The sequence below is a fragment of the Ovis aries genome, chromosome 18 (assembly GCF_016772045.2).
Source record: "Ovis aries strain OAR_USU_Benz2616 breed Rambouillet chromosome 18, ARS-UI_Ramb_v3.0, whole genome shotgun sequence".
Classification (NCBI taxonomy): Eukaryota; Metazoa; Chordata; class Mammalia; order Artiodactyla; family Bovidae; genus Ovis; species Ovis aries.
Window position 1 is genome coordinate 52046422 of NC_056071.1, and position 25723 is coordinate 52072144.

At 38.5% G+C, this 25723-nt stretch overlaps 1 protein-coding gene across 1 annotated transcript in view; it reads right to left on the reverse strand.

Annotated features, from left to right (window-relative positions):
- Positions 1 to 11097, reverse strand: part of LOC101104431 (transcription initiation factor TFIID subunit 11) — a 31091-nt gene extending 19994 nt beyond the window's left edge. Inside the window, exon 1 of the mRNA XM_060401525.1 lies at positions 11041 to 11097. Within this exon, the coding sequence (XP_060257508.1) occupies positions 11041 to 11097 (57 nt within the window). The remainder of the gene's footprint in view (positions 1 to 11040) is intronic.
- Positions 11098 to 25723: the final 14626 nt, after the last annotated feature.

The following is a 25723-nucleotide window of genomic DNA, read 5'->3' on the forward strand; positions in this document are numbered from 1 at the left end:
ACTGAGTGAAGTAAGTCAGGCACACAAAAAAACAATATCATTTACCACTTACATGCGGAATCTAAAGAAATGGTACCAATGAACCTATTTACAAAACAGAAGTTGAGATAGAGATGTAGAAAAGAAACTTGTGGTTACCAGAGGGGAAAGGGGAAGAGGAATAAATTAGGAGATTAGGATTGACACATACATACTACTCTGATTAGAATAAATATTAATAACTAATAAGAACCTACTGAATAGCCATAGGGAACTCCATTCAGTACTCTGTAATGACCTATATGGGAATAGAATCTAAAAAGTTAATAAATGTGATGTATAACTGCCTCCTTTTGCTGTACAGGAGAAACTAACATAACACTGTAAATCAAAAATATGCCAATGAAAAATAATTTTTAAAAATTCAAAAATAAAGTCTATGGTTCAGTTTCCACAGTCATAAAATAAGGATGACAGTCTCTAACTCATAGAGTAATTGGGGAGGATTAAACAATTTAAAACCTGTAAAGCAATGTCCAACGCTCAATATATGTTAAGTCTTATTGGTCACAAATAGTCTCCTGAGAGAATAAAATCATTGACTCAACTTTGAAAATGCTTATTATCCAATTCTTTGAAACTGAGTATAAGTCATTATTGTTGTTGTTCAGTCGCTAAGTTGTGTTGAATTTTGCAACTTCATGAAGGGCAGCACGCCAAGCTTCCCTGCCCTTCACTATCTCCCAGAGTTTGCTCAAACTCATTTCCTTTGAGTCAGTGATGTCATCCAACCATCTCATCCTCCATCATCCCCTTGTCCTCCTGACCCCAATCTTTCCCAGCATCATGGTCTTATATTTAGTGTTAATTTCCTTTAGGGTTGACTGATTTGATCTCCGAGGTATCCAAGGGACTCTCAAGAGTCCTCTCCAACACCACAGTTCAAAAGCATCAATTCTTCGGTGCTCAGCATTTTTTATGGTCCAGCTCTTACATCCATACATGACTACTGGAAAAAACATAGCTTTGACTAGACAAACCTTTGTTGGCAAAGTGATGTCTCTACTTTTAATATGTTGTCTAGTCTTTTAATTTCCTGGCTACAGTCACTGTCTACATTGATTTTGAAGCCCAAGAAAATAAAATCTGTCACTGTTTCCATTGTTTCCCCACCTATTTGCCATGAAGTGATCGGACCAGATGCCATGATCTTTGTTTTTTGAATGTTGAGTTTTAAGCCAGTTTTTTCACTCTCTTCATTCATCGTCATCAAAAGGCTCTTTAGTTCCTCTTCACTTTCTGCCGTTAGAGTGGTATCATCTTCATATCTGAGGTTGTTGATATTTCTCCTAACAATCTTGATTCCAACCTGTGAGTCATCCAGCCTGGCATTTTGCATGATGTACTCTACATATTAGTTAAATAAGCAGGGTGACAATATACAGCCTTGACATTCTCCTTTCATTAAAATACAGTAGTTTACACAGAAAAAAGTCATGAGTATTTTATACAACCTATTTTTGATGATTCCTTGATTAAAAGAAATTCATATACTTTTCTCCTAAAAAGTAAAAATTATTATTCCCCCAGAGTTTGGCTCAGTTGCAAACTCCCTCCAAAAAATTAACCCAAATCCATGAAATAGAATGTTTATGGGAAAATTCTAGCACCAAGTAATAGAAACTTCATCAGGCTCGGTGGATAGACCTTTTGAAGTCAAGCCTTTTTCCCAATTCTTCATCACAGTTGCAGCTTAGAATCTTTTTTTTTTTAACTTTTCATTTTTACTTTATTTTACTTTATAATACTGTATTGGTTTTGCCATACATTGACATGAATCCACCACGGGTGTACATGCGATCCCAAACATGAACCCCCTCCCACCTCCCTCCCCACAACATCCCTCTGGGTCATCCCCATGCACCCCAAGCATGCTGTATCCTGCATCGGACATAGACTGGCGATTCAATTCTTACATAATAGTATACATGTTTCAATGCCATTTTCCCAAATCAGCCCACCCACTCCCTCTCCCTCTGAGTCCAAAAGTAGAATCTTTTCTTTTAAAAACTGATCATCTCAAAATCAGAGGGCTTCTGAATAAGATGTTGTCACAGGAATTTCAGTACTTTCTATGACTTATTTCTTCTAAAGAAAAAATTGATTAGCCCTGGGATAACATTGTATAGGTGGGTCATTCTAAAAGTTCTGAGACCTTATCCATGAATATTATACTGCCATCATTAGCCATATCCTGGGTTGTTTCTAAGCAAACTTGAGATATGAGATTCATTCTTGACATCATCTTCTCCCTATTTAATATCTTTCTCTCTTGAATCTCTTTCATTTCATTTTCCTTCTCCATCTGCCTTTCCTAACCTAGATACTATGGTGTTCTCATCTTCCCACAGCTTGCTGTTACATTTTTACCCCACTGGATATTATATGTTCTATACTATACTATCTCATGACCCAGTATTTCCAGTCACAGATCTAAAATTATATGCTACCACATTAGAAGGAATGTTACCAGCTATGTATAACTGAGATTTGGTGGACGAATCCTTGTCCCTATAGTTTTCTACTATACTATAAAGACTACTGGTAGAAAAGAATACAGAAAGGTGAAAAAAGCTATTTAAGAGTAGGCAAATTGCTTAGCAATCATTCATGGCTCAATGTTCTACACCTGCAAAACAAAACTTTGGAAAGAGTAATACACCAGAACCAAAGCTACTTTAACAGATTAATTTTATCATGTAGATTTTACCTTTCATTAGTTCCCATTCCTATTCATTTCAAGGACTAGTCATAATTTTGCCATTCCTCTTGAATTCCACACCTCTACTCTGAGTACACGATATTGAAAATCAAGTAAGATATCTGTTGCCTTCCTACTTTCCAGCGTTAAAAGGTACCTGTGCTGCTCCTAGCTATTTCTCCTTTCCTGAGTATGAGGGTAGAACACGTTCTTCCTCCTACTGAAGGCTGATATCTCCATTTGGACTCTGAGTGTTTTGTACAATTTTACTCTCTCTTTTCAAATGGCTTCCTCTCCTTATGCTCACTCTTAAAAATTTCTCCCTTAGTCTTGTATCCATCCTTAACTCCTTTCCCATATATTTCTCTTTTTTTAATTTTTATTTTTACTTTATTTTACTTTACAATACTGTATTGGTTTTGCCATACATTGACATGAATCCACCACGGGTGTACATGCGTTCCCAAACATGAACATTTCTTTTTTTTCTATCCAATTATCTAATTCCCAACATTGTCATGCAATTTGCATCCATCCTCCCATCTTGAAAGTTGAACTTTCTTGGCGATAGCCACATTGCCAAATCCAATGGACTGAAATTTCTAGCACTTGACACCATTGATTAGATTTTCCCTCTGAAAATATTGCCCTTCCTTTGCTGCCATAAATAACACCATCCTAAATAAAAGAGATTTACTTTCGGTCTCTTTTAATGGATCCTTTCATTCTGCTCATGCCTAAAATCCTCTACTCCAGACCCACTGGGGTTTTCATCTACATTTCTTCCTTTGTGCTTCAATCTAATCCCACAAGTTTACAAGTATAAATTTGAGCCCCAAATCAGAATCTCTAGCCTCAGATACTTCTGAACTCCACAATCAAATATCTGATAATCTTTCATTATGTCTACCTTCATATCTTTTTCCCCAATAGTCATGTTTTGATATAAGAAACTGCTATCTCTGCTATCAATCATACCAGAAATCTGGGAATCATTTTTGAACCCTCGTATGTTGTCATTTCCCATATCTTCAGAGTACTAAGTCTTGTCAGTATACATCCCAAGTTATCTCTAATTTATCAACTTCCCTCCAACCCTATGAGCTAGCACTGCCTTTGTACAGATTACATCATCTCATCCCTTAGGACAGACTTGCTAAAGAACAAAATTTAAAGATTAAGATGATGAATTTTATACAAATATAGAATAATATTTATCAAGGATTTTATTTAATTGACTAATTAATGAGGCAACTGATAAGATGCTGGAATGGGTTCAAAGGAGTTGTCAAAGAATCACACTTATATAGGCTAATCAGGAATGCTGAACTGAATTTATAAATAGTTGCAAAACTTTCTCTTTCCACAGCAGGGCGGGAAATTGATTTTCCTTCCACCAGACAGAATTCATTTGCACATCTATGGATAAGAGTCATTTTCATTGCCGTGATCTTCAATTTACAGTTTTAAATAGCTCAGACAATGAAAGATGCAAATTCTATAAAATCAAAATTACCCAGAAGAGTGTGCTCTAGACAGCACATACATTTTGATTGAAGACACCTAGTAATGTGTTCGGTTTACTTCAAAGTCTTTCATAATTTTTTTCTGACAGACTTTAGCATCTTACTAAAACTAAAGTGTAATAGTATTTCTCTCCTGTTCAAAATTTCTTATGGCTTCCTACCAACCACAAAATAAAATCCAGTCCCACCTCAACTGGGTGGGATGGCCACCATCATCTCCTGACCTCTACTCACCCCACCCTTACATCTACAGGTACTTCATGCCAGTGGAAGCAGTACCAAAATTAGTAAGCTTTCCCCAAAACACCTAGCTGTTTCATATTCATCACCTTGCACAGTCCATAACCTCTTCCTAGAATGTGCTTTTAAAGGGTTATTAATTTCAAAGCCAAGTTCAGAGGCCTTATTTCCCAGGAATGTTCTTGCCTCTCCAAATAAAATTAATCATTTCCTATCAGTGCAAATTGTTTTCATGTATGATTTCCCTAATAGACCAAGAACTGCCTTGGGGACAAATATTGAAAATATTTATTGTGTTGCTGTTAACGATAGAGACTTTAAAGTCAGATCTGAGTTCATGTTCTGAATCCATCACCTACTAGCTGAATGACATGGGCAAGTAAGTTAACCTCTCTCTTCCTTAGTTTCTTCACCTGTAAATGGAAGCATTATAGCTTTGAGTGCCGGCTTTAAATTAGATGGGGTCCCTTGTGGCTCAGCTAGTAAAGAACCTGCCGGCAATTCAGGAAACCTGGGTTTGATCCCTGGGTTGGGAAGATCCCCTGGAGAAGGAAAAGACTACCCACTCCAGTAGTCTGGCCTGGAGAATTCCATGGACTGTATAGTCCATGGGGTTACAAAGAGTCGCACACGACTTTCACTCCACTTTGAATTAGATTAGCTGTTTGAATACTTGTTCTATAACTTACTAATCCTGTTATCCAAGGCAAACCCCTTTTCCTTTTCCTTCAATTCTTCATCTGTAAAATAGCATTGGTAATAATATCTCATAAGGTTGTTGAGAGATGTAAAGATATATAAAAAGTGTAACAATTAAGTTTTTGTGTCAACTTAGCGAGGCCACAGTACCTGGATATTTGGTCAAATATCAGTTTGATATCACTCAGAAGGTTATTTTTTAGATGAGATTAACGTTTAAATCAGTAGACTTTAAGTAAAGCAGACTACTCTTCATAATATGGGTGGGCCTCATCCAATCTGTTGAAAGCATTAGGAGAAAAAGATTCATGTACCGAAAGGGAGATTTCTGTCTCAATACCGCATTTGGACTTGAGCTGCAACATCAGCTCTTCCCTGAGTCTCCAGCCTATCAAACTGTCCTACAGTTTTCAGATTTGCCAGCCAGTTCCTTAGTGTAGTTAGTTTTGTTACTAGAGCTCTGGCTTGTTTGTTTTCATGTAATTATTTTGTTACATGAATTACTATATGCAAAACACTTATTACAACATCTGGAACACAACAAGCAGTCAACAGATTTTGTATAGTATCATTTCCAGGGTCAAACATAGTACCTGGCCAAATAAATATTTGGGGAGCCTGGTGGGCTGTCATCTCTGGGGTCGCACAGAGTTGGACACGACTGAAGCAACTTAGCAGCAGTAGCAGCAGTTATCTGAATGGGCGGATGAATGGATGAAAAAAAGGATAGTATTAGGTAAAACGGGGCTAGTGGTAAAGAATCTGCCTGCCAATGCAGGAGATATAAGAGATACAAGTTCGATCCCTGGGTAGGGAAGATCCCTTGGAGGAGAGCATGGCAACCCACTCCGGTATTCTTGCCTGGAAAATCCCATGGACAGAGGAGCCTGGCAGACTACAGTCCATAGGGTCACAAAGAGTCAGACACAACTGAAGTGACCTAGCACACACACATGCACACATCATGTAAAATATAGAAGACACATTAATCTCACATATATTATGTATTTTCATGTTAATAATATGATTTAAACATGAAATGTGTGATTCTGAATACACTTCTTGTAGAGTACAAGAAACTCAGAGAAAGGGAAAGTGCTTAAGGAAAGACTAACAAGTTTATTGTGTTGGAAATCTCTTTTGCCATATCACTCAATGAACCTACTTTCACTAGAGTTTCACATACTAAAGCTAATATCAGTATAACTTAATTTTTATTTTCCTCATTCTGTCTGTTGTTATTGATTGATATCTCTTTGAGGTGTTCTCCTCTTAGATGTCTTTACAACGTGCTTGCCTGGTTCTTCCATCTTTTCAGATATTTCTTGGAGCAACTGGAAGTCTTTCTCTGTTGATTTGCTTTTTAACTTGTTACACAGGTTTCTTCTCTCACTTCCTTTTTTTCTTCTATTTATACGGTAACATTCTGTTATAAAAATCACTTCCGCCATCCCAAAGCAAATACCGTAACTTCTCAGGAAAAAAAAGTATTTCTTGTTCACCAGATACAGGAAAACCCCAACTGAGTATTAAATGAGCTGCCAATTTGTGAAGCACCAACAGCCGTTCTGTGTGTCTTGTGTCACTATAAAATTTGCAATTCTTCATCAAAATCAAAAGTAGCACAATAGAAAAACTGCCCTTTTGACAAAATCTACCACTACGTTCGTTGGAAGGACTGATGCTTAAGCTGAAACTCTAGTACTTTGGCCACCTCATGCGAAGAGTTGACTCATTGGAAAAGACCCTGATGCTGGGAGGGATTGGGGGCAGGAGGAGAAGGGGACGACAGAGGATAAGATGGCTGGATGGCATCACCGATTCAATGGATGTGAGTTTGAGTGAACTCCGGGAGTTGGTGATGGACAGGGAGGCCTGGCATGCTGCGATTCATGGGGTCGCAAAGAGTTGGACACAACTGAGCCACTGAAATGAACTGAACTGAACTGAACTGATCCACTACTATAGCAGTTTAATTCTGTTAGCACAATCACCATCACCATGTTAGTTTCACTGTTCCTCTGCTCCCTGGTTGATATCATCTAGTTCTCATTTCCATTTGAATATCACGTGTGCTGCTAAGTCCCTTCAGTCATGTCCAACTCTGCATGAACCAATGGACCCTAGCCCACCTGGCTCCTCTGTCCATGGGATTCTCCAGGCAAGAATACTGGAGTAGATTGCCATGTGCTCCTCCAGCAGATCTTCTCAACCTAGGGATCACATTTAAAACTCAACATGCCCCCAATTCAGTGTATCTTCTTACCCCAAACATGCTAATCTCACTATGATTTCCCATCTTATAAGTGACGCCTCCATCTATACAGTATTCGTAGACCCCTCTTTTTTCCCCTACCCAATCTATCAACAAGTTTTGTCTACCCCCTCTCCCTAATAGCTGGTCAGTCTTTCACTTCTTCTCCATTCCTGCAGTCAGTGCTTTACTTCCATCCTCATTGCTCATCTGAATTATTTCAGTAGCCATCCAACAAGTTTCTCTATGTTACAAATCCTCTCACTGAAATACAATCTTTATGCTTCTATCAGAGAAATTCTTTCTAAGCTGCACGTCTAATTGTTAGCTTCCTGATTCAAATCCTTCAACAGACATCCTCTCACTTCATGATAAAAATCCAAATCCATTATGATGACAAATAAGCTCTTTCAGAATCTTCTGCCTGCTTCTTTAGTAGCAAAATCTCTCACCACTCTTATCCTCAAAATATACGCCCTGAACAAACAACTATCTAAAGCTGCAAGAATGCAGCGTGCTTTCTGTCACCTGCTAGCTTTCCTCTCATATTGTTCCTTCTGGTTTCAAAGCCACCTGCCCATCATCACTACCACCTCATTTGCCTAGGAAACCTCTCTCCTTAGCATATCCCTTGGTTTCAGATATCTCCTCATTAAATCCTTCCCTATGCCATCCCCAAACTGACCTGGTAATCTCTCCTCTCTGAGCTCATGGTGACCTGCACTAACCTCTTTCAGTTCCCCATCATATTGTATAGTAATAGTGCATTTATTCATTTTTCCCCCACTTCAGTAAGAGCTCTGAAAGTAGGAAATAATCTCTTACATCTTTATCCCCAGTCCATGGAAACTGCATTCATGTAGTCAAATCTCGGCTTCTATAAGATGTAATTTTAGAGCTATGAAATCACATTATATGATATATATAAACATTCAGCCAAAAGCATGATAAAGCTGGGTTGGTTACATGACAACAAAGAGAAATTGTTATATGTCTTAGTATGATCCCCTACCTAGATACTTAGGGAAACATAATCTATTAGACAGCCTAGCATTTGTAGAATTCAAACATACAATTTAGTGTTAAAAGTTTAAAAGAAAGGGAGAAAAGTCCTAAAAACTATATGGCCTGCAATAGGGCATATCATGTTATACAAAGTTTCTACATCACCTTATAGTCCCTGGAAGTTCAGTGATATCCGTGATTTCTCAGTGTCTCAACACAAACAATTTTCTCAAGATCTCCCATCAACCATGGGCCTAGAAGGCTGAGGCTCCTGTCCTATGCTCCATACGCAGGTAAGAAATAGGAACACTATTGATGATCCCATGTGGATCTGCCAATTTCCTCTTCTAGATGATGTCCCTCTGTTGTGTAGGAAATATATAGCTCTTTTTGGATACCCTCCATCTCAACAGAGGTGATCCCCATGTTCTAGCCCTCTTTAATATCAATTATTCTCATGCCTGTACTAACTACCCCCTAGCTTCAGATCCTCACTAGTTGTGTATACTTGCTCCCTAAAATGAATTCTCAGGTTTTGTGATTCACTAAGACAGTGATTCTGAAAAATGCACATACATGAGAATAACCTGCTATCACTTATTAAACCAAAGACTTGCTGAGTCCCATCTCTGGTGATTCTGTGTTTTTAATAAATGCCCAATATAACTCAAGTGGATCTGATCCCAGAACCAGAATTTTAAAGCCACTGCTAAGGAATATTTTCAACCCTACTTCTTCATTTTATCACTGATATTGTTGGTTACAGATTTTTTTTCTTTCTGTATTCCTTCCTTACTGGTGAGAGACAAAATGATCTAAGGAAAATTTTGTGATTTGGGATACAAAACACGAGTTTTCTGGTAACTACAATGAATACCCCTTCAGGAGGCCAAACATATTTTTCTCTGAAATGTCCCTATGTCGAAACAACCACAGGACACTGAACTAGGCCTCAAAGACAACCAGCTAAAAGTCTGAATGACAACTTTTTACTGTTCTTTCTTGCTGACTAGATATATTTGAAAACATTTTGGAAAATGCAAAGAACTATGCAACACAAGGTATCATTATTACTACCTTCATATTAATGCCTAATGTACGCCTTTTGCTTGTGACAGGGTTCAGTGAGCCCTACTTATCTGAGAAAAGTATTTCTTAAAAAGGCTATGATAAATGGGGCTCACAGAATTAGACATTTCAAAGAAGCTCAGTTCACTTTTCACCAAGAAGTTTTCCAACTCTACTGTTTATGATCTAAGATATTTGGGGACTACTGTATTATGATTTTGTTTTTTCAGCTTAACCTAGAGGGACTATTTGCCCATTAATAAGCCTCTTTATTGCATGTCTTAAAACTATTCAAGTCATTCAACAGCTACTAGGACTGATAGGCCATAATAATTTCAATAAGTTTAACTATAAAACTATACAAGGAGAAAAGAATCATAGTTTATGTGGAGAACAGGAGATGAAGACAATGCTCTTGTAAAATGAAATTCATTTTGGTCTGACAAGTAATATGCAAATTTTATCACTGTTTAAAGAGTACGACCAAGAGCTTTTTATAAAGTCACAAATGATTCTCCAAGTTCTAGCAGTTTTTATATTTAGAAGAAATGTTCTGTAATACTGATATAACCTAGAATAATCTTCCTGATGTTATTGTACTCAAGTGTCAGTAGAAGTACAAAAGTATATATTCTTGGCAATTAAGAAATCAGTAAGACAGTGCTCTTTTGAAAAAAGGGACCATCATGACCCATATGTTTTTTTTTCAAATTCAGATGGTAAAGTAGTCTGTCAATAACACGAAAATCATGAACCATTGGATGAAACAAATTTTTTGGTTTGCCATATGGACTTTCATTTTAGACACAAAAACATGTTTCTCAATTTCCTTTATCATGACAGGCTACCAGAAATATTTCCAAGCATTTTCTGAGTCTCCACAACTCACTGGAAATATTTTCCAAAGGCTATTTATGTCTTCTAAGCCAATTCCAGGGTCTTATGAATACTACCTTCCATGACATCATACAGCTTTGAAAGAATGAGAAATCACAGGACCTAAATAATTAGGCTTGACTCCTGGCTTATTAAGTACTGGCTGTGTGATTTGGATCAGGTTACTTGTGGTAATTTAGAATTTTAAATTAAATTAATTTTTTTAATTTAAAAGTTAAATTTTTTAGTTGAATAATAGAAAAGGACTGGTCTTAGAAAATGGAAGACTTCAGGTTGGTAAGTCATATGTTGCATAATAACAGACAAATCCAGCTACTATTTAAACTGGAGGACTTTAAACTTGTTTAAATTTTTAAAAATTAAAATAATAATAACACAACATGTAAGTTCAAATCTGAGTCAATTGTTTATAAGCTAATGTAAGGATTTTAGAAAAGAATATGTGTAAAAACATCTGAAGCATAGTGAACCCTCAATAATTTACACACAGATATGTCAAACTCAGCCTATACAAGTTTCCATCACTCAACTATGGGTACCAAAAAATTTGGCTTTGTCCAAAAACAGATCTGACTTTGCATTCAACTTTTGGAACACAATCTATGACATACCTGATAGGGGTATCTTTGTTTAGGGGAGGGGCTGGCTATGCTTGAAAGGCCAGCCATGTTTTAGGGTGTGATAGTTGGGTCATAAGGCATCTGCAATCAAACATATGGGCAATCAATCAATCAGTTAATTCTGGGGAGAAGGCAATGGCATGCCACTCCAGTACTCTTGCCTGGAAAATCCCATGGACGGAGGAGCCTGGTAGGCTATAGTCCATGGGGTCGCTAAGAGTCGGACACGACTAAGCAACTTCACTTTCACTTTTCACTTTCATGCACTGGAGAAGGAAATGGCAACCCACTCCAGTGTTCTTGCCTGGAGAATCCCAGGGATGGGGGAGCCTGGTGGGCTGCCGTCTATGGGGTCGCACAGCGTCGGACACGACTGAAGCGACTTAGCAGCAGCAGCAGCAATGGAGCCCCAGATGAAAACCTGAACACTGAAACTTGGGTGAGATTCCTTGGTTGGCAACACTATGTGCTTACGTCACATATCAATGCAAGGAGGGTAACATATCCAGAGAACAATAGAGGCTTCCCATTTGGAACCTACTCAGACTCTGCCGTATGGGTCTCCACCCTTGACTAGATCCTTTCCCTCTCATAAGCCATATTTGTGACTATAATCATTTTCAGTGAGTTCTGTGGAACTTTCAGGTAAATTATCAAAACTGAGGATGTCTTAGAAAGTCTCTTCAAATTTGCAATTGGTCTCAGATGTAAGAGCAATATTAGGAACACTCAAACCTCATAGTTTGCTAACACTGAGTAAAAATGGTCTCTATTATTTAAGTTCATGTAAATAACAATCCTTAACTAAGAATTTACCCTTTGTGGTAAAATCTCCAAGAAAAACAAGAAAGAAAAGATAAAATAAGCAAATTATTAAATCTTTCTTAAATACTACTATTCTATCATGTATTTTATTACAATTGGGAGTTACCTAATTTAAAAAAATACCTCCAAGTACAATACTTAATGCTTTTTCTGATAGAAAATACTCTATATCTGTGAAGACGGATGTAAAGGCCATGCCTATATCAGCTATCCAAATAGTCAAGGTTTTTGCAAATTAGAAGTGTTACCCTATTATCAACGTTTTGGCTTTTTAGAAAATTATGATAAATTGGTCTAAATCACAATGTCCAGGCCAGAGTCCTACAATACCTAACCTACAGATATCTTAAATTCAAGAAACAATATCCCACCTTTTCTGTATTTGGAAGCATATATATCCCACCAATATCAAGCTTGAGAGTATATACCGTATCCTGGGACATCCAGAGAGGCCACAGTATAAAAGACCAGGTCATTACAGGAGCCCTTTTTATTGATAGTATAAAGCTTTTCAAAGTTTGATTAAATTACAATCAGTGCTCTAACCTTTCTCTAGAACAGTGGTATTAACTGAGTGTGATTGTATCCCCGGGGATATGGCCGTGTGTAGAGATACTTTTTAGTTGTGGTAAGTGTGAGGCGATAATATTGGCATCTTGTGGGTAGAAGCCAGAGATGCTGATAAACATTCTACAAGGCACAGGGAAGCTTCCCACAGCAAAGAATCATCCACCCTCAAATGTCAATAATTCTGAGGTTGAGAAACCCTGCTCTAGAGATATCACAGTCTCAGTCAAACTGAATTTTTATCAATGACATCAGTTCAGGAGGATTTCATCTTGGTTCTTTCTGAAGATATCACTGTTCTTCCTATATTTAATGGGGCCACCATTCCTATAGGCCTAAATCAAATGTTCTTCCTTATCTGAAGACTGGCTACACTCAACAGTCTTTTGGAGAAACTGAAAATACGTATTTCACAAGCTCTTTTTTCAGCGATTCTTAATCAATATGTACGGGCTAGGACTTAAGGATTTTCATGTGTGATCACTCTCGAGATGATGCTAATTAGAAGCCACCACTGAGAACTGCTAATCTAGAAAGTCATCTGCAGTCCTTGTTGAAAATACTGATTATCATGCCTGCCCTAGTAGAGACATGAATCAGAATTTCCAGAGGTGAGACCTAAGAAGTTGTATTTTTAACATGTCTTCAGATGACTCATCATAGACAGGTTTGGGAAACACTGGTTAAGAGAATACCAAAAAATCAGGATCTGTGATCAAAGCTGACAGAAAGGGCAGCATCCTCTCATAGGATGACGCAACTAAAAGAAAAACATGTTAAAAGCTAAGCTCAGCCCATCACATCCCAGAGCAGCAGCAATCACGGATTTTTGGTTACAAACTAGTCGAAGTCTGACAGGACTTCATGGGGGACAGTACTTGACCTCTCCTCTGTGGAAATACTAGCCTTAGAAATGTTGGAAATGGACTTTGTAGAGAGAAGTGTCATCAGTAAACTTCTCTTTCTGTGGATATTAGAGACTATTCTCAGTCACTGCTTTGTATTCGACATCCAGATTTGTAAATGTTAACATAATGGTAAAAGCAAAGGCAGACCAGGGCAGAAATGAATCACTGGCTTGATGCTCCCCAACTCCTTGCTCCCCAACCTCTATACTTATTCCTTATTCACTCATGTCTTAGAGGAAGAAGCCCTCTAAGATATTTATTTACACTAATCAGGTGCCCTGAATATCATCCCCTCAACTATCCTTTTCATTATGCCCTCTGATACAGTTTTTACCTTATTATGTTCTCCTTTATTACACCCTCTATATAGCTTCACCATATTCCTATCTACCAGCATTTTCAAGTTACCATATAAGTATATCTATTCTCTCCCATATTGAAACTATTCCTCAATACATTTTTTTTTTATCTCTGAGATACCTAATAGTCCCTTTTTCTTTACTACAACTAAAATTCTCAACACTTATTTAGATGTAAATTTGTGGCTGTTACTCATCAAATGGGTATTTGGGTGCTTCCTGAGCTATAGAAGACATTTTTCATTGCCAAATAAATAACTCCATCTGTGTGTCAGATAAGTGCCTAAAGTTCAGAATGTCCTAATCTGAAATTGTCACCCCTAACTCTTCCCCAACATGTGTTTTCTGTGTCTGTATCCCCATTTTAATGAATCAAATATACATATAGCTAGATTTCCAAACTAGAAATCATGTGAAATTCCTCTTTCTCCCTGTAGCTCAAGTGGTAAAGAATCTCCCTGCAATGCAGGAGACCAGGGTTCGATCCCTGAGTTAGGAAGATCTCCTGGAGAAAGGGAACGGTAATCCACTCCAGTAATCCTGCCTGGAGAATCCCATGAACAGAGAAGGCTGGCAGGCTACAGTTCTTGGGGTTGCAGAGTCAGACACAACTGAGCAACTAACACACACATTTGTCTTCATGATAAATCTCAAATCCATTTCCCTTTCACTCCCCACAAACAACACATCAGTTCAAGACTTTGTCATTTAAGCTCAATAATGCAACATCTCGATCAAGTCATATCCAGCCCAGAGCTCTCCATATTTTCCGGTCATCAAAAGAAATCTCATCAAATCTTGGTGAAAGGATTCAAGTCTAACACATTTCCTCATCTGCTAGTTCAAAAACCTCAAAAGTAAAGGAAATGAGCCAGCAATATGGTAATATAATTTATGTGATATTATTTGGATACTACACATTTTGTCTGTTTTTCTTTGTTGCTTTTGTTTTGGTGGGTTTTGGAGGTTTTTTTTTTTTTATCTCTATGCCAGTTCAAACCCATAGTCACAGGGTTTCCATAGAGCTTTCTGATTCTCAATTTCCATAACATTTTTAAACAAGTTTTAGGGGGAAAATATCAAGATTTGTTTAAAACTCCAAATATGTTATAGTTTTCTCAGGGTATATGCCAAGTAGTGGGATTGCTGGTTATATGGTGGTTGGCTGTTTTTTTAGTTTTTTAAGGAAGCTCCAAAGAGGCATGTTTCCCAATAATCATTGCAGCACTATTTAAAATAGCCAGGACATGAAAGCTACTTAAATGTCCATAGACAGATGAATGGATAAATAAGATGTGGTACATGTATACAATGGAACATTACTTAGCCATAAAAAGAAATAAAGTTGGGTCATTTGTAGTGATGTGGATGGACCTAGAGTCTGTCATACAGAGTGAAGTCAGTCAGGAAGAGAAAAACAAATATTGTATATTAACATGTATGTGCGCAATCTAGAAAGATGGTACAGATGAGCCTGTGTGCAGGGCAGGAATAGAGACACAGACATAGTGAATGGACATGCGGACACAGAGGAGGAAGGAGAAGCTGAGACAGATTGGGAGAGCAGCACTGTCTATACACGACCATGTGTAAAATAGAGAGTCGGTGAGAAGCAGCTGTATAACATAGGGAGCTCAGCTCAGAGCTGTGATGACCTAGAAGGGTGGGATTGAGGGTGGAAGAGAGGTTCAGGGAGAAGGGACATATGTGTGCCTGTGTGTGTGTTCATATATATATTTATATTTATATATGATTTACTTCACTGTACAGCAGTGTACGACATTGTACGTACACTGTACGACATTGTAAAGCAATTATGCCTGCATGCTAAGTCACTTCAGTTGTGTCTGAATCTGCTACCCCATGAACTATATAGACCACCAGGCTCCTCTGTCCATGGGATTCTTTAGGCAAGAATACTGGAGTGGGTTGCCATGCTCTCCTCCAGGAGATCTTCCTAATCCAGGGATCAAAACTGCATCTGTCTCTGCCCGTGCACTGGCAGGTGGGTTCTTTACCACTAGCCCACCTGGGAAGCCCAAAGCAATTATACTCCAATAAAAATTTTTTAAAACTTCAAATACATAATTTGGGTTGTTCCAGCAAGCAAAAACCTCTCTAGGAGAGTCAAAAGTTATAATTTCTTATTGTAGAAATCATGTCCCTTTATTGTTGGAATTTAATTTTCAGAATTTCTTAGCAGTTTCTAAGTGGTTGGAGAGCTATCAAACAAAGTTTATGCTCTTTTACTTAAACAGCAGTGTTCACTGAGGACAATGTGCTTAATAGCAAAGAAAAAGTAAAAATGATACCCATAATCCCACACTCAAAGTTAACAAGAGTTAAAGTTGGAGTTCTCCAGAGAAACAGAATCAATAGGATAGATGCAAATATAGACATAGATATATATATTGATATATATATATATATATATACATATACATATGGTATCTTTTATCATAGCTCCATGTATATGTATAAAGAGAATTACTTTAAGGAATTGGCTCCCATGATTGTGGGACTGGCAAGTTTAAAATCACAGAGTAGGCCAGCAGGCATTCGTGTGTCAGTCTTGAGCCCAAAATTTGTACGAGAGTCTGGGAGGCTGAAAACCAAGATAGGCACCAATGCTTCAGTCTTGAGGAAAAATTTCCTCACCATGAAACTTCTATTTTTGCTCTTAAGCCCCTTCAAAAGATGGGAAAAGACTCATTCACATTATCAAGGGTAGTCTCCTTTACTTGAAAGACAGTTTATTACAGCTATTTATCACAAGTTCAAAATACCAGCACAACAACACTTGGATAAGTATTTGATGAAATAATGGGTACTATAGCCTAGCTAAATCAACAATAATATTAGCCATTCAACCATATAACACTTCCCTCTGTCTTTTTCTAGGCATAAATGGGATTACACATACAAATCCTATGATAGAAACTAACAAATAAAAGCATTTCTAAAGAAGTTTCTTGTGTCAAATTAAACTGCCATTCTAATAACCAAGAGTTTATTATTAACTTTTAAAGTGTTTACTTATATGCTATTATACAAGGAGACTACAACATCTCCACATTCACAGAGATATGTTTAGTTTTGCCAGTTCAATCGTGTGTAATTGACTTCACAAAGAAATCTTGGGATCTGCTCTGAGGGGCCAGGTCAAGATGGCAGAATAGGAGGATATGGAGCTTACCTCCTCCCATAAATACATCAAAAATACATCTACATGTGGAATGCTTCTCACAGATTACCTGGTGAATACTGGCAGATGATAGTATAAAACTCAAATTGCAATAAAGATCACCGCATACCCAGCTAGGATGAAAGAGAAAGAAAAAAGGAATTGGAATGGGAGCTTGTATGCTGGGAAAGAGCTGGGAAAGAGGAGAGGTTCCCTCGCCCTCGGAAGCCTCCTAACTGGCAGGGACATGAGCTGGAACAGAAAGGGAGCTTCAGAGGCTCGTAGGAGAGTACAGCAGCCATCTTGCAGCAAGCAGAACAGAGAGAGACCAGAGCAAAGGGACCGTGCCACCTTCCTGCACTCCCCAGCCTGAGACAAAAGTCTGTTAGTGTGTGCAGGGGCTGGGTGCTGAAATCCAGGCTTCAGAGGACACACACGGAGAGAAGACTGGGGTTGGCTGAAACCTGAAGAGGGCAGAGTATGGCCCAAGCTACATACAACTGAGGGTATGTGCAGAAAGGAGCTGAGGTTGATCATTGAAGCCTCATTACTAATGCAAGCACTCAAAGGCGGGGAGGGGGCAAGGCACACCATAGCAGCCTCATTTTCAATCACAGTGAGCATGGCTCCACCTCTGCATGTTCAAGGAGCAGGCAAGTGCTTGCCCACACATGTAGGCAGGGCTGAAATTTGAGCTCTCTTCCGGCATGGTTGTACAATATATAGATTTATGCCACCACCACCAGGACCAGTTTAAACTCAGCACCTGTGGGACATCTGAACAGAATACTCAGAATACTCACGTCCCTGTGGCTAAGGCCAGTCCAGTATTAGCACCTATGGGCCGGGTCACAGTCTGGGCTGCTTCTGTAGCTCCCAAGGTGCATCCAGGTGCGTGACTACTGTGATCTTGGTACCTGACTCAGTGGATCTGGGCAGGCGGTTTTGTGACTACACCAGGGTCTGCTGCCTGCCTTTCCATGACTGAGGAGAGGTTGAGGGTGGTGTCAAAAAGAGTGTACTTTGTCAGCCCATACAATGGGTGGCAGGCAACACCAGAGTGCACACTTCCCAGTGGAAAGCTCCTGCAGAGGAAGGTTCAGTGGCTCCTCTCCCGGCAGGAGTGCTCCAGTCCCACCTACCTCACAGTACAGCTCAGAAGGGAATCTGGGGCCTTGTACACCAACAACTGGGGAGTCGAACCTGCCCCTGCTAGGACTGTGACAATCACAGAGCAAAGAGCAAGCCTCTCTCAATATCCACGGCAGGCTGTAGTCACCAGAGCAGTCATACCCTCTTATCAAAGGGGAAACAACCAGCATACACTGAGGAAAAATGCAGCAGATATCCTTACTAAAAACAGCTCTTGCACCAAAAATATTAGACATACACAGGCTACATGGGGATGCAACCCTCCATGACCACAGTAGATAACTGTTTCCCCTAAACTCATAGAGACAGAGAAAATAAGTAAAATGAAGAAACAGAGGAACCACTGCCAACTAAATGATTAAGAAAATTCCCTTGAAAGAACAAATGATGAAACAGTCCTCTTCACTCTAATAGACACTGGTTCGAAAGGAGGTAATAAAAAATAATGAAGGAATTAAGAAAGGCTATTGATATACATGCAGATTACTGTAAAAAGGAACTAGAAACTATAAAAAGGAACCAAGTAAAATTAGAAAATTCATTTGCTGAGATGAAAGCTGAGCTAAAGCCTAGGTAGAGCAAACTGAATAATGTAGAAAAATAAATAAGTGATCTGGAAGATAGAATAATGAAAATTATCCAATTAGAACAGAGGACAGAAAGACAAATGAAAAAAATGAAAGCAACATATGAGACCAAAGCAATAATAAAAAGCATGACAGTCATTCATAGTTGGGATCCCAAAGGGGAAGAAAGAGAAAGGGGGATCAAAAATGCATTTGAAAAAATTATGCCTGAAAACTTCCTAAACTTAAAGAAGGAAACAGATATCCAGGAGCAGGAAGCACAGAGAGTACCAAACAAGATGAACTCAAACAAGACCTACAATAAGACATACTATAGTTAAAATGGCAAAAGTTAAAGAGACAAAGCTAAACGCAGCAAGAGAGGGGACTTGCCTAGTGGTCCACTGGCTAGGACTCTGTTCTCCCAATGCAGGGGGCCCAGGTTTAATCCCTGGGCAAGGAACTAGATCCCACATGCCACAATCAAGATCAAAGATTCCACATGCCATAGCTAAGGCCTGGCACAGCCAAATAAATAAAAAAAAAATTTTTTTTAATAAATGCAGCAAGAGAAAAACAAAGAGTTAGCTAAAAGTGATATTGGCTGATTTCTTTACAGAAAAGTTGCAGGCCAGAAGGGAGTGGCAAGATATATTCCAAGTCCTAAAAGGGAAAAACATGCAACTTAGGATACTCTACCCAGCAAGATTAGCATTTAGAATAGAAGGATAAAGAATTTCTCAGACAAGCAAATAGCTGATGGGACACTGCTCTATAACACAGGGAGCTCAACTTGGCGCTCTGTGATGACCTAGAGGGTCAGCTCAAAAGGGAGGGGATATATGTGTTCTTATAGCTGATTTACATTGTTGCACAGCAGAAACCAACACAACACTGTAAAGCGATTATGCTTCAATTAAAAATAAATTCAAAAAAAATAATATAACAATGCTAAACCTAGCCTAAAAGTAATACTGAAAGGTCTTCTCTAAATAGAAAATAAGCAAGAATCCATAGGAAAGAGAAAATTACAATTGGAAAGTAAATCACTTAAATAAGCCACTACACAGATTAAAAAATAAAAAATGTTTATGAAAGTGGGGATAACTACAATGAATAGCAAAAGAATAAATATGATAATATAAAAGAGTACATCAAAATCATAAAATGTGGAAGAGGAGAGTAAGAAAATGCAGATCTTTTTCTAGAATGTGTTTGAGCCTATATGATTACCAGTCTAAAGCAAGCAGATATAATAATGGATTAGCATAATTGAAAAACAGGATAACCACAAATCAAAAACATACAGTAGATTAACAAAAAAAAAAAAAAATAAGAGAGAGAGAACACAAGCTTAAAACAGAAGAAAATCATCAAACCACACAACGAGAGTCTCCTGAGGAGACAGGCGACAGCTGTGTCTCACTGTGGGGACAAGGACACTGGTGTCAAGACATACTGTGCTGAGCTGATCAGTCATGTCTGACTCTTTGCAACACCATGAACTGTAGCCTGCCAGACTCCTTTGTTTATGGGATTCTCCTGGCAAGAATATTGGAGTGGGTAGCCATTCTATTTTCCAAGGAATCTTCCTGAACCAGGGATAGAACCCAGGTATCCTGCATTGCAGGCAGATTCTTTATCATCTGAACCACGAGGAAAGCAAAGTTAGACATACTGGACTGAGGAGTACTAACTGGCATGATCTCTCCTGGGGCTTCCCTTGTGGCTCAGCTGGTGAAGAGTCGCGAAGAGCCAGACACGACTTTTTTTTCCTCAAAGTGAAAATGAGCGACTTTACTTCTCCTGGAAACTACCATTTTAACACCAAGACCTGGTCCCACACAGCATACTGCAGGCTCCATTGTTGGGATGCCTCAGGCCAAACAACCAAAGGAGTAGGAACACAGCCCCACCCATCGGCAGACAGGCAGCCTCAGTTCAGTTCAGTCACTCTGTCATGTCTGACTCTTTGCGACCCCATGAATCGCAGCACACCAGGCCTCCCTGTCCATCACCAACTCCCGGAGTTCACTCAGATTCACGTCCATCGAGTCCGAGATGCCATCCAGCCATCTCATCTTCTGTCGTCCCCTTCTCCTCCTGCCCCCAATCCCTCCCAGCATCAGAGTCTTTTCCAATGAGTCAACTCTTCACATGAGGTGGCCAACGTACTGCAGTTTCAGCTTTAGCATCATTCCTTCCAAAGAAATCCCAGGGCTGATCTCCTTCAGAATGGACTGGTTGGATCTCCTTGCAGTCCAAGGGACTCTCAAGAGTCTTCTCCAACACCACAGTTCAAAAGCATCCATTCTTTGGCGCTCAGCCTTCTTCACAGTCCAACTCTCACATCCATACATGACTACTGGAAAAACCATAGCCTTGAACAGACAGACCTTAGTTGGCAAAATAATGTCTCTGCTTTTCAATATGCTATCTAGGTTGGTCATAACTTTTCTTCCAAGGAGTAAGCATCTTTTAATTCCATGGCTACAGTCACCATCTGCAGTGATTTTGGAGCCCCAAAACATAAAGTCTGACACTGTTTCCACTGTTTCCCCATCTATTTCCCATGAAGTGATGGGACCAGATGCCATGATTTTTGTTTTCTGAATGTTGAGCTTTAAGCCAAGTTTTTCACTCTCCTCTTTCACTTTCATCAAGAGGCTTTTTACTTCCTCTTCACTTTCTGCCATAAGGGTGGTGTCATCTGTATATCTTAGGTTATTGATATTTCTCCTGGCAATCTTGCTTCCAGCCTGTGTTTCTTCCAGTCCAGCGTTTCTCATGATGTACTCTGCATTAAGTTAAATAAGCAGGGTGACAAAATACAGCCTTGACGTACTCCTTTTCCTATTTGGAACCAGTCTGTTGTTCCATGTCCAGTTCTAACTGTTGCTTCCTGACCTGCATGTAGATTTCTCAAGAGGCAGGTGGTCTGGTATTCCCATCTCTTTCAGAATTTTCCACAGTTTATTGTGATCCACACAGTCAAAGGCTTTGGCAGAGTCAATAAAGCAGAAATAAATGTTTTTCTGGAATTCTCTTCCTTTTTCCATGATCCAGTGGATGTTGGCAATTTAATCTCTGGTTCCTCTGCCTTTTCTAAAACCAGCTTGAACATCAGGAAGTTCACAGTTCACATATTGCTGAAGCTGCCTAAAGTCTTCCAAACCCACAGCCACCTGGTCAATGGCTAAAGAAGATACGGTACATATATACAAAAGGATATTACTCAGTTGTATAAATGAATGAAATATTGTCATGTGCAACAACATGGATGGACTAGAGATTATCATACTAAATGAAGTAAGTTAGAGAAAAACAAAGATCATATCATTTGTATGTGGAATCTTAAAAAAAGAGATGAACTGACAAAGCAGAAAGAGATTTGTGGACTTGGAAAATAAACTTATGGTTAACAAAGGGAAAATAGGGAGGGATAAATTATGAGGTAGAGATTAACATAAACACAGTCTCATATGTAAAATAGATAATCAACAAATACCTACTGTATAGCACAGGGAACTCTACTCAATACTCTGTAATAATGTATATGGGAAAGAATCTGAAAAAGAGAACATATACATATATATATAACTGAATCTCTTTGCTGTATCCCCTGAAACTAATACAACACTGTAAGTCAACTCTAGTCCAATATGAAATATTAAAAAAAATTAAGTAAAAAAATAGTATACTAAGAGAAGATCATAACAAATTCTGTCTTCATGTTCTCATATTACAACTACAGAGGCTGAAACTGCAAGAGACAACGTTGCTGGTAAACATTTCATGGATTCAGCAAGTATGCCAGATTTCATGCTGGAAACTGAAAGTACATTTAGTTAAAAGGACTAATGCAATTTCTAATATAGTGGCAGTGACCAAGGAAAATTTGCATTTTGTATCTCAGTCAAGATACTCAAAAACCGGAAACAGTGGCAGATTTTTTTTTCCTTTGGGCTCCAAAATCACTGTGAATAGTGACTGCAGCCATTATATTAAAAGACACTTGTTCCTTGGAAGGAAAACTATGACAAACAGCATATTAGAAAATAGAGATATCACTTTGCTGACAAAGGCCCATATTGTCAAAGCTATAGCTTTTCCAGTAGTCATGTACAGATGTGAGAGTTGGACCATAAAGAAGGCTGAGTGCCAAAGAATTGATGCTTTCAAACTGTAGTGCTGGAGAAGACTTGTGAGAGTCCCTTGGACAGCAAGGAGATCAAACCACTCAATCCTAAAGGAAATCAACCCTGTATGTTCACTGGAAGGACTGATGCTGAAGCTGAAGCTCCAATACTTTGGCCACCTGATGAGAAAAGCCGATTCATTGGAAAAGACCCTGATGCTGGGAAAGGTTGAAGGCAAAAGAAGAGAGTGACAGGATGAGATGGTTGGATAGCATCACTGACTCAATGCATATGAGTTTGAGCAAACTCTGAGAGATAATGACGGACAGAGAAGCCTGGCATGCTGCAGTCCATGGGGTCGCAAAGAGTCAGACACGATGACGAACAAGAATAACACCAATTCTGTTCAGAGTCCATTCTGGATATGAATTCTTAAGTTTATGTAATGTAATTAAACAAGTTTTCCCCTCTATGCTTTGTGCTTTTGAAATTCAAAAAGTCCTCTCATCATGAAAAAATTTTAACATATCTTACAAATATTTTTATAGTATTACCTCTAACATTTAATATTTAATTATTTTGGAATCATTTGGCCGGGGGTGGGGGGCGGATGCCATGCCAGCTGTGGGATCTTAGTTCCCCAACCAGGGATTGAACCCAGGCCCTCAGAGCAAAAGCACCTAGTCCTAACCACTGGACTCCCAGGGAATTCTTTGGGATTATCTTTTTAACGTGCTGATAGGTAGGGATCCAATCTTGTTTTTATTCATATAATCAGGTAGATTATTTAATACTATATACTGAAGTAATATATCTTTTATTTTTTAAAAAAAGAAACCATTTTGTCAATTAAATTGCTAAAAATACTGTCTCCCAACAGCAATTTATATTTATTTGATCGCTAAAGTTGCACATACTTCCATATATTTATTGTTCAGTCACTTTTCTTCCATTATGAAACACTCTTCCTTGTCTCTTGCTTATTTTCTTCTATTTATTTATGTCTTCTTGATTTGTGAGTGTTCTCTCTATTTAAAATTAAATATTAAACTTCTTATTTTTACATAAAAAATAACAAAGTTTTGATGCAATCCTTATCAAAATACCAAGTGCATTTTTCACCAAACTAGAACAAATAATTCTAAAATTTGTATGGTTACACAAAAGACTTCAAATAGCTAAAATAATATTGAGAAAGAAAACACAGCTGAAGAAAACATGCTCCTAGATATCAGACTAAAGCTATACTCATCAAAACAGAGACACAAAAAGAGACACATAGATCAATGAAACAGGATAGAGAACCCAGAAAGAAAAAGGAAAACTTACGGTCAATTAATCTACAAGAAAGGAGGCAAGAATATACAAGGGAGAAAAGACAGGCTCTTCAATAAGTGGTTCTGGGAAAACTGAACAGATGCATGTCATAGAATGAAATTAGAACTTTATCACCATACACAAAAATAAACTCAAAATGGATTAAAGACCTAAGTATAAGACAGGAAACCATAAAACTCCTAGAATAAAACATAAGCAGAACATTCTTTGACATAAGTTACAGCAAGATATTTTTTGGATCTGCCTCCTAAAGCAAAGGAAATAAAAGCAAAAATAAACAAATGGGACCTAATTAATCTTAAAAACATTTGTGAAGCAAAGAAAATCATTGATGTAATGAAAAGACAACTTACTGATTGGGGGGAAATATTTTCAAGTGATATGATGAATAAGGGGTTAATATCCAACATATGTAAACAGTTCATACAACTCAAAATAAAAATTTTTTTAAAAAGCAAGCATTACTCAGCCATTAAAAAGAATACATTTGAATCAGTTCTTTTTTTTTTAATTTTTTTTTATTTATTTTAGTTTTTATTTTTAAATTTTAAAATCTTTAATTCTTACATGCATTCCCAAACATGAACCCCCCCTCCCACCTCCCTCTCCATAACATCTTTCTGGGTCATCCCCATGAACCAGCCCCAAGCATGCTGCATCCTGCGTCAGACATAGACTGGCGATTCAATTCACATGATAGTATACATGTTAGAATGTCATTCTCTCAAATCATCCCACCTCTCCCTCTCCCTCTGAGTCCAAAAGTCCGTTATACACATCTGGGTGGATGAAACTGGAGCCTATTATACAGAGTGATGTAAGCCAGAAAGAAAAACACCAATACAGTATGCTGCTGCTAAGTCGCTTCAGTCGTGTCCGACTCTGTGCAACCCCATAGACGGTAACCCACCAGGCTCCCCAGTCCCTGAGATTCTCCAGGCAAGAACACTGGATTGCCATTTCCTTCTCCAATGCATGAAAGTGAGAAGTGAAAGTGAAGTCGCTCAATCGTGTCTGACTCTTAGCGACCCTATGGACTGCAGCCCAACAGGCTCCGTCCATGGGATTTTCCAGGCAAGAGTACTGGAGTGGGGTGCCATTGCCTTCTCTGCCAATACAGTATACTAACACATATATATGGAATTTAGAAAGATGGTAATGATAACCCTCTATGCGAGACAGCAAAAGAGACAGAGATGTATAGAACGGACTTTTAGACTCTGTGGGAGAGGGAGAGGGTGGGATGATTTGGGAGAATGGCATTAAAACATGTATACTATCAGGTAAGAAACGAATAGCCTGCCAGTCTATGTTCAATACAGGATACAGGATGCTTGGGGCCGGTGCACAGGGATGATCCAGAGAGATGATACGGGGTGGAAGGTGGGAGGGGGGTTCAGGATTGGGAACTCATGTACACCTGTGGCTGATTCATGTCAATGTATGGCAAAACCAATACAGTATTGTAAAGCAAAATAAAGTAAAAAATAAAAATTAAATAAATAAACAAGCAACCCAATTAAAAATGGGCAAATGAACTGAATGAGCTTTAAAAAAAAAAAAAAAAAGTACATGCAGATGGATAATAGGTACATGAAAAGATATTCAACATTGCTACCCATCAGGGAAATGCAAA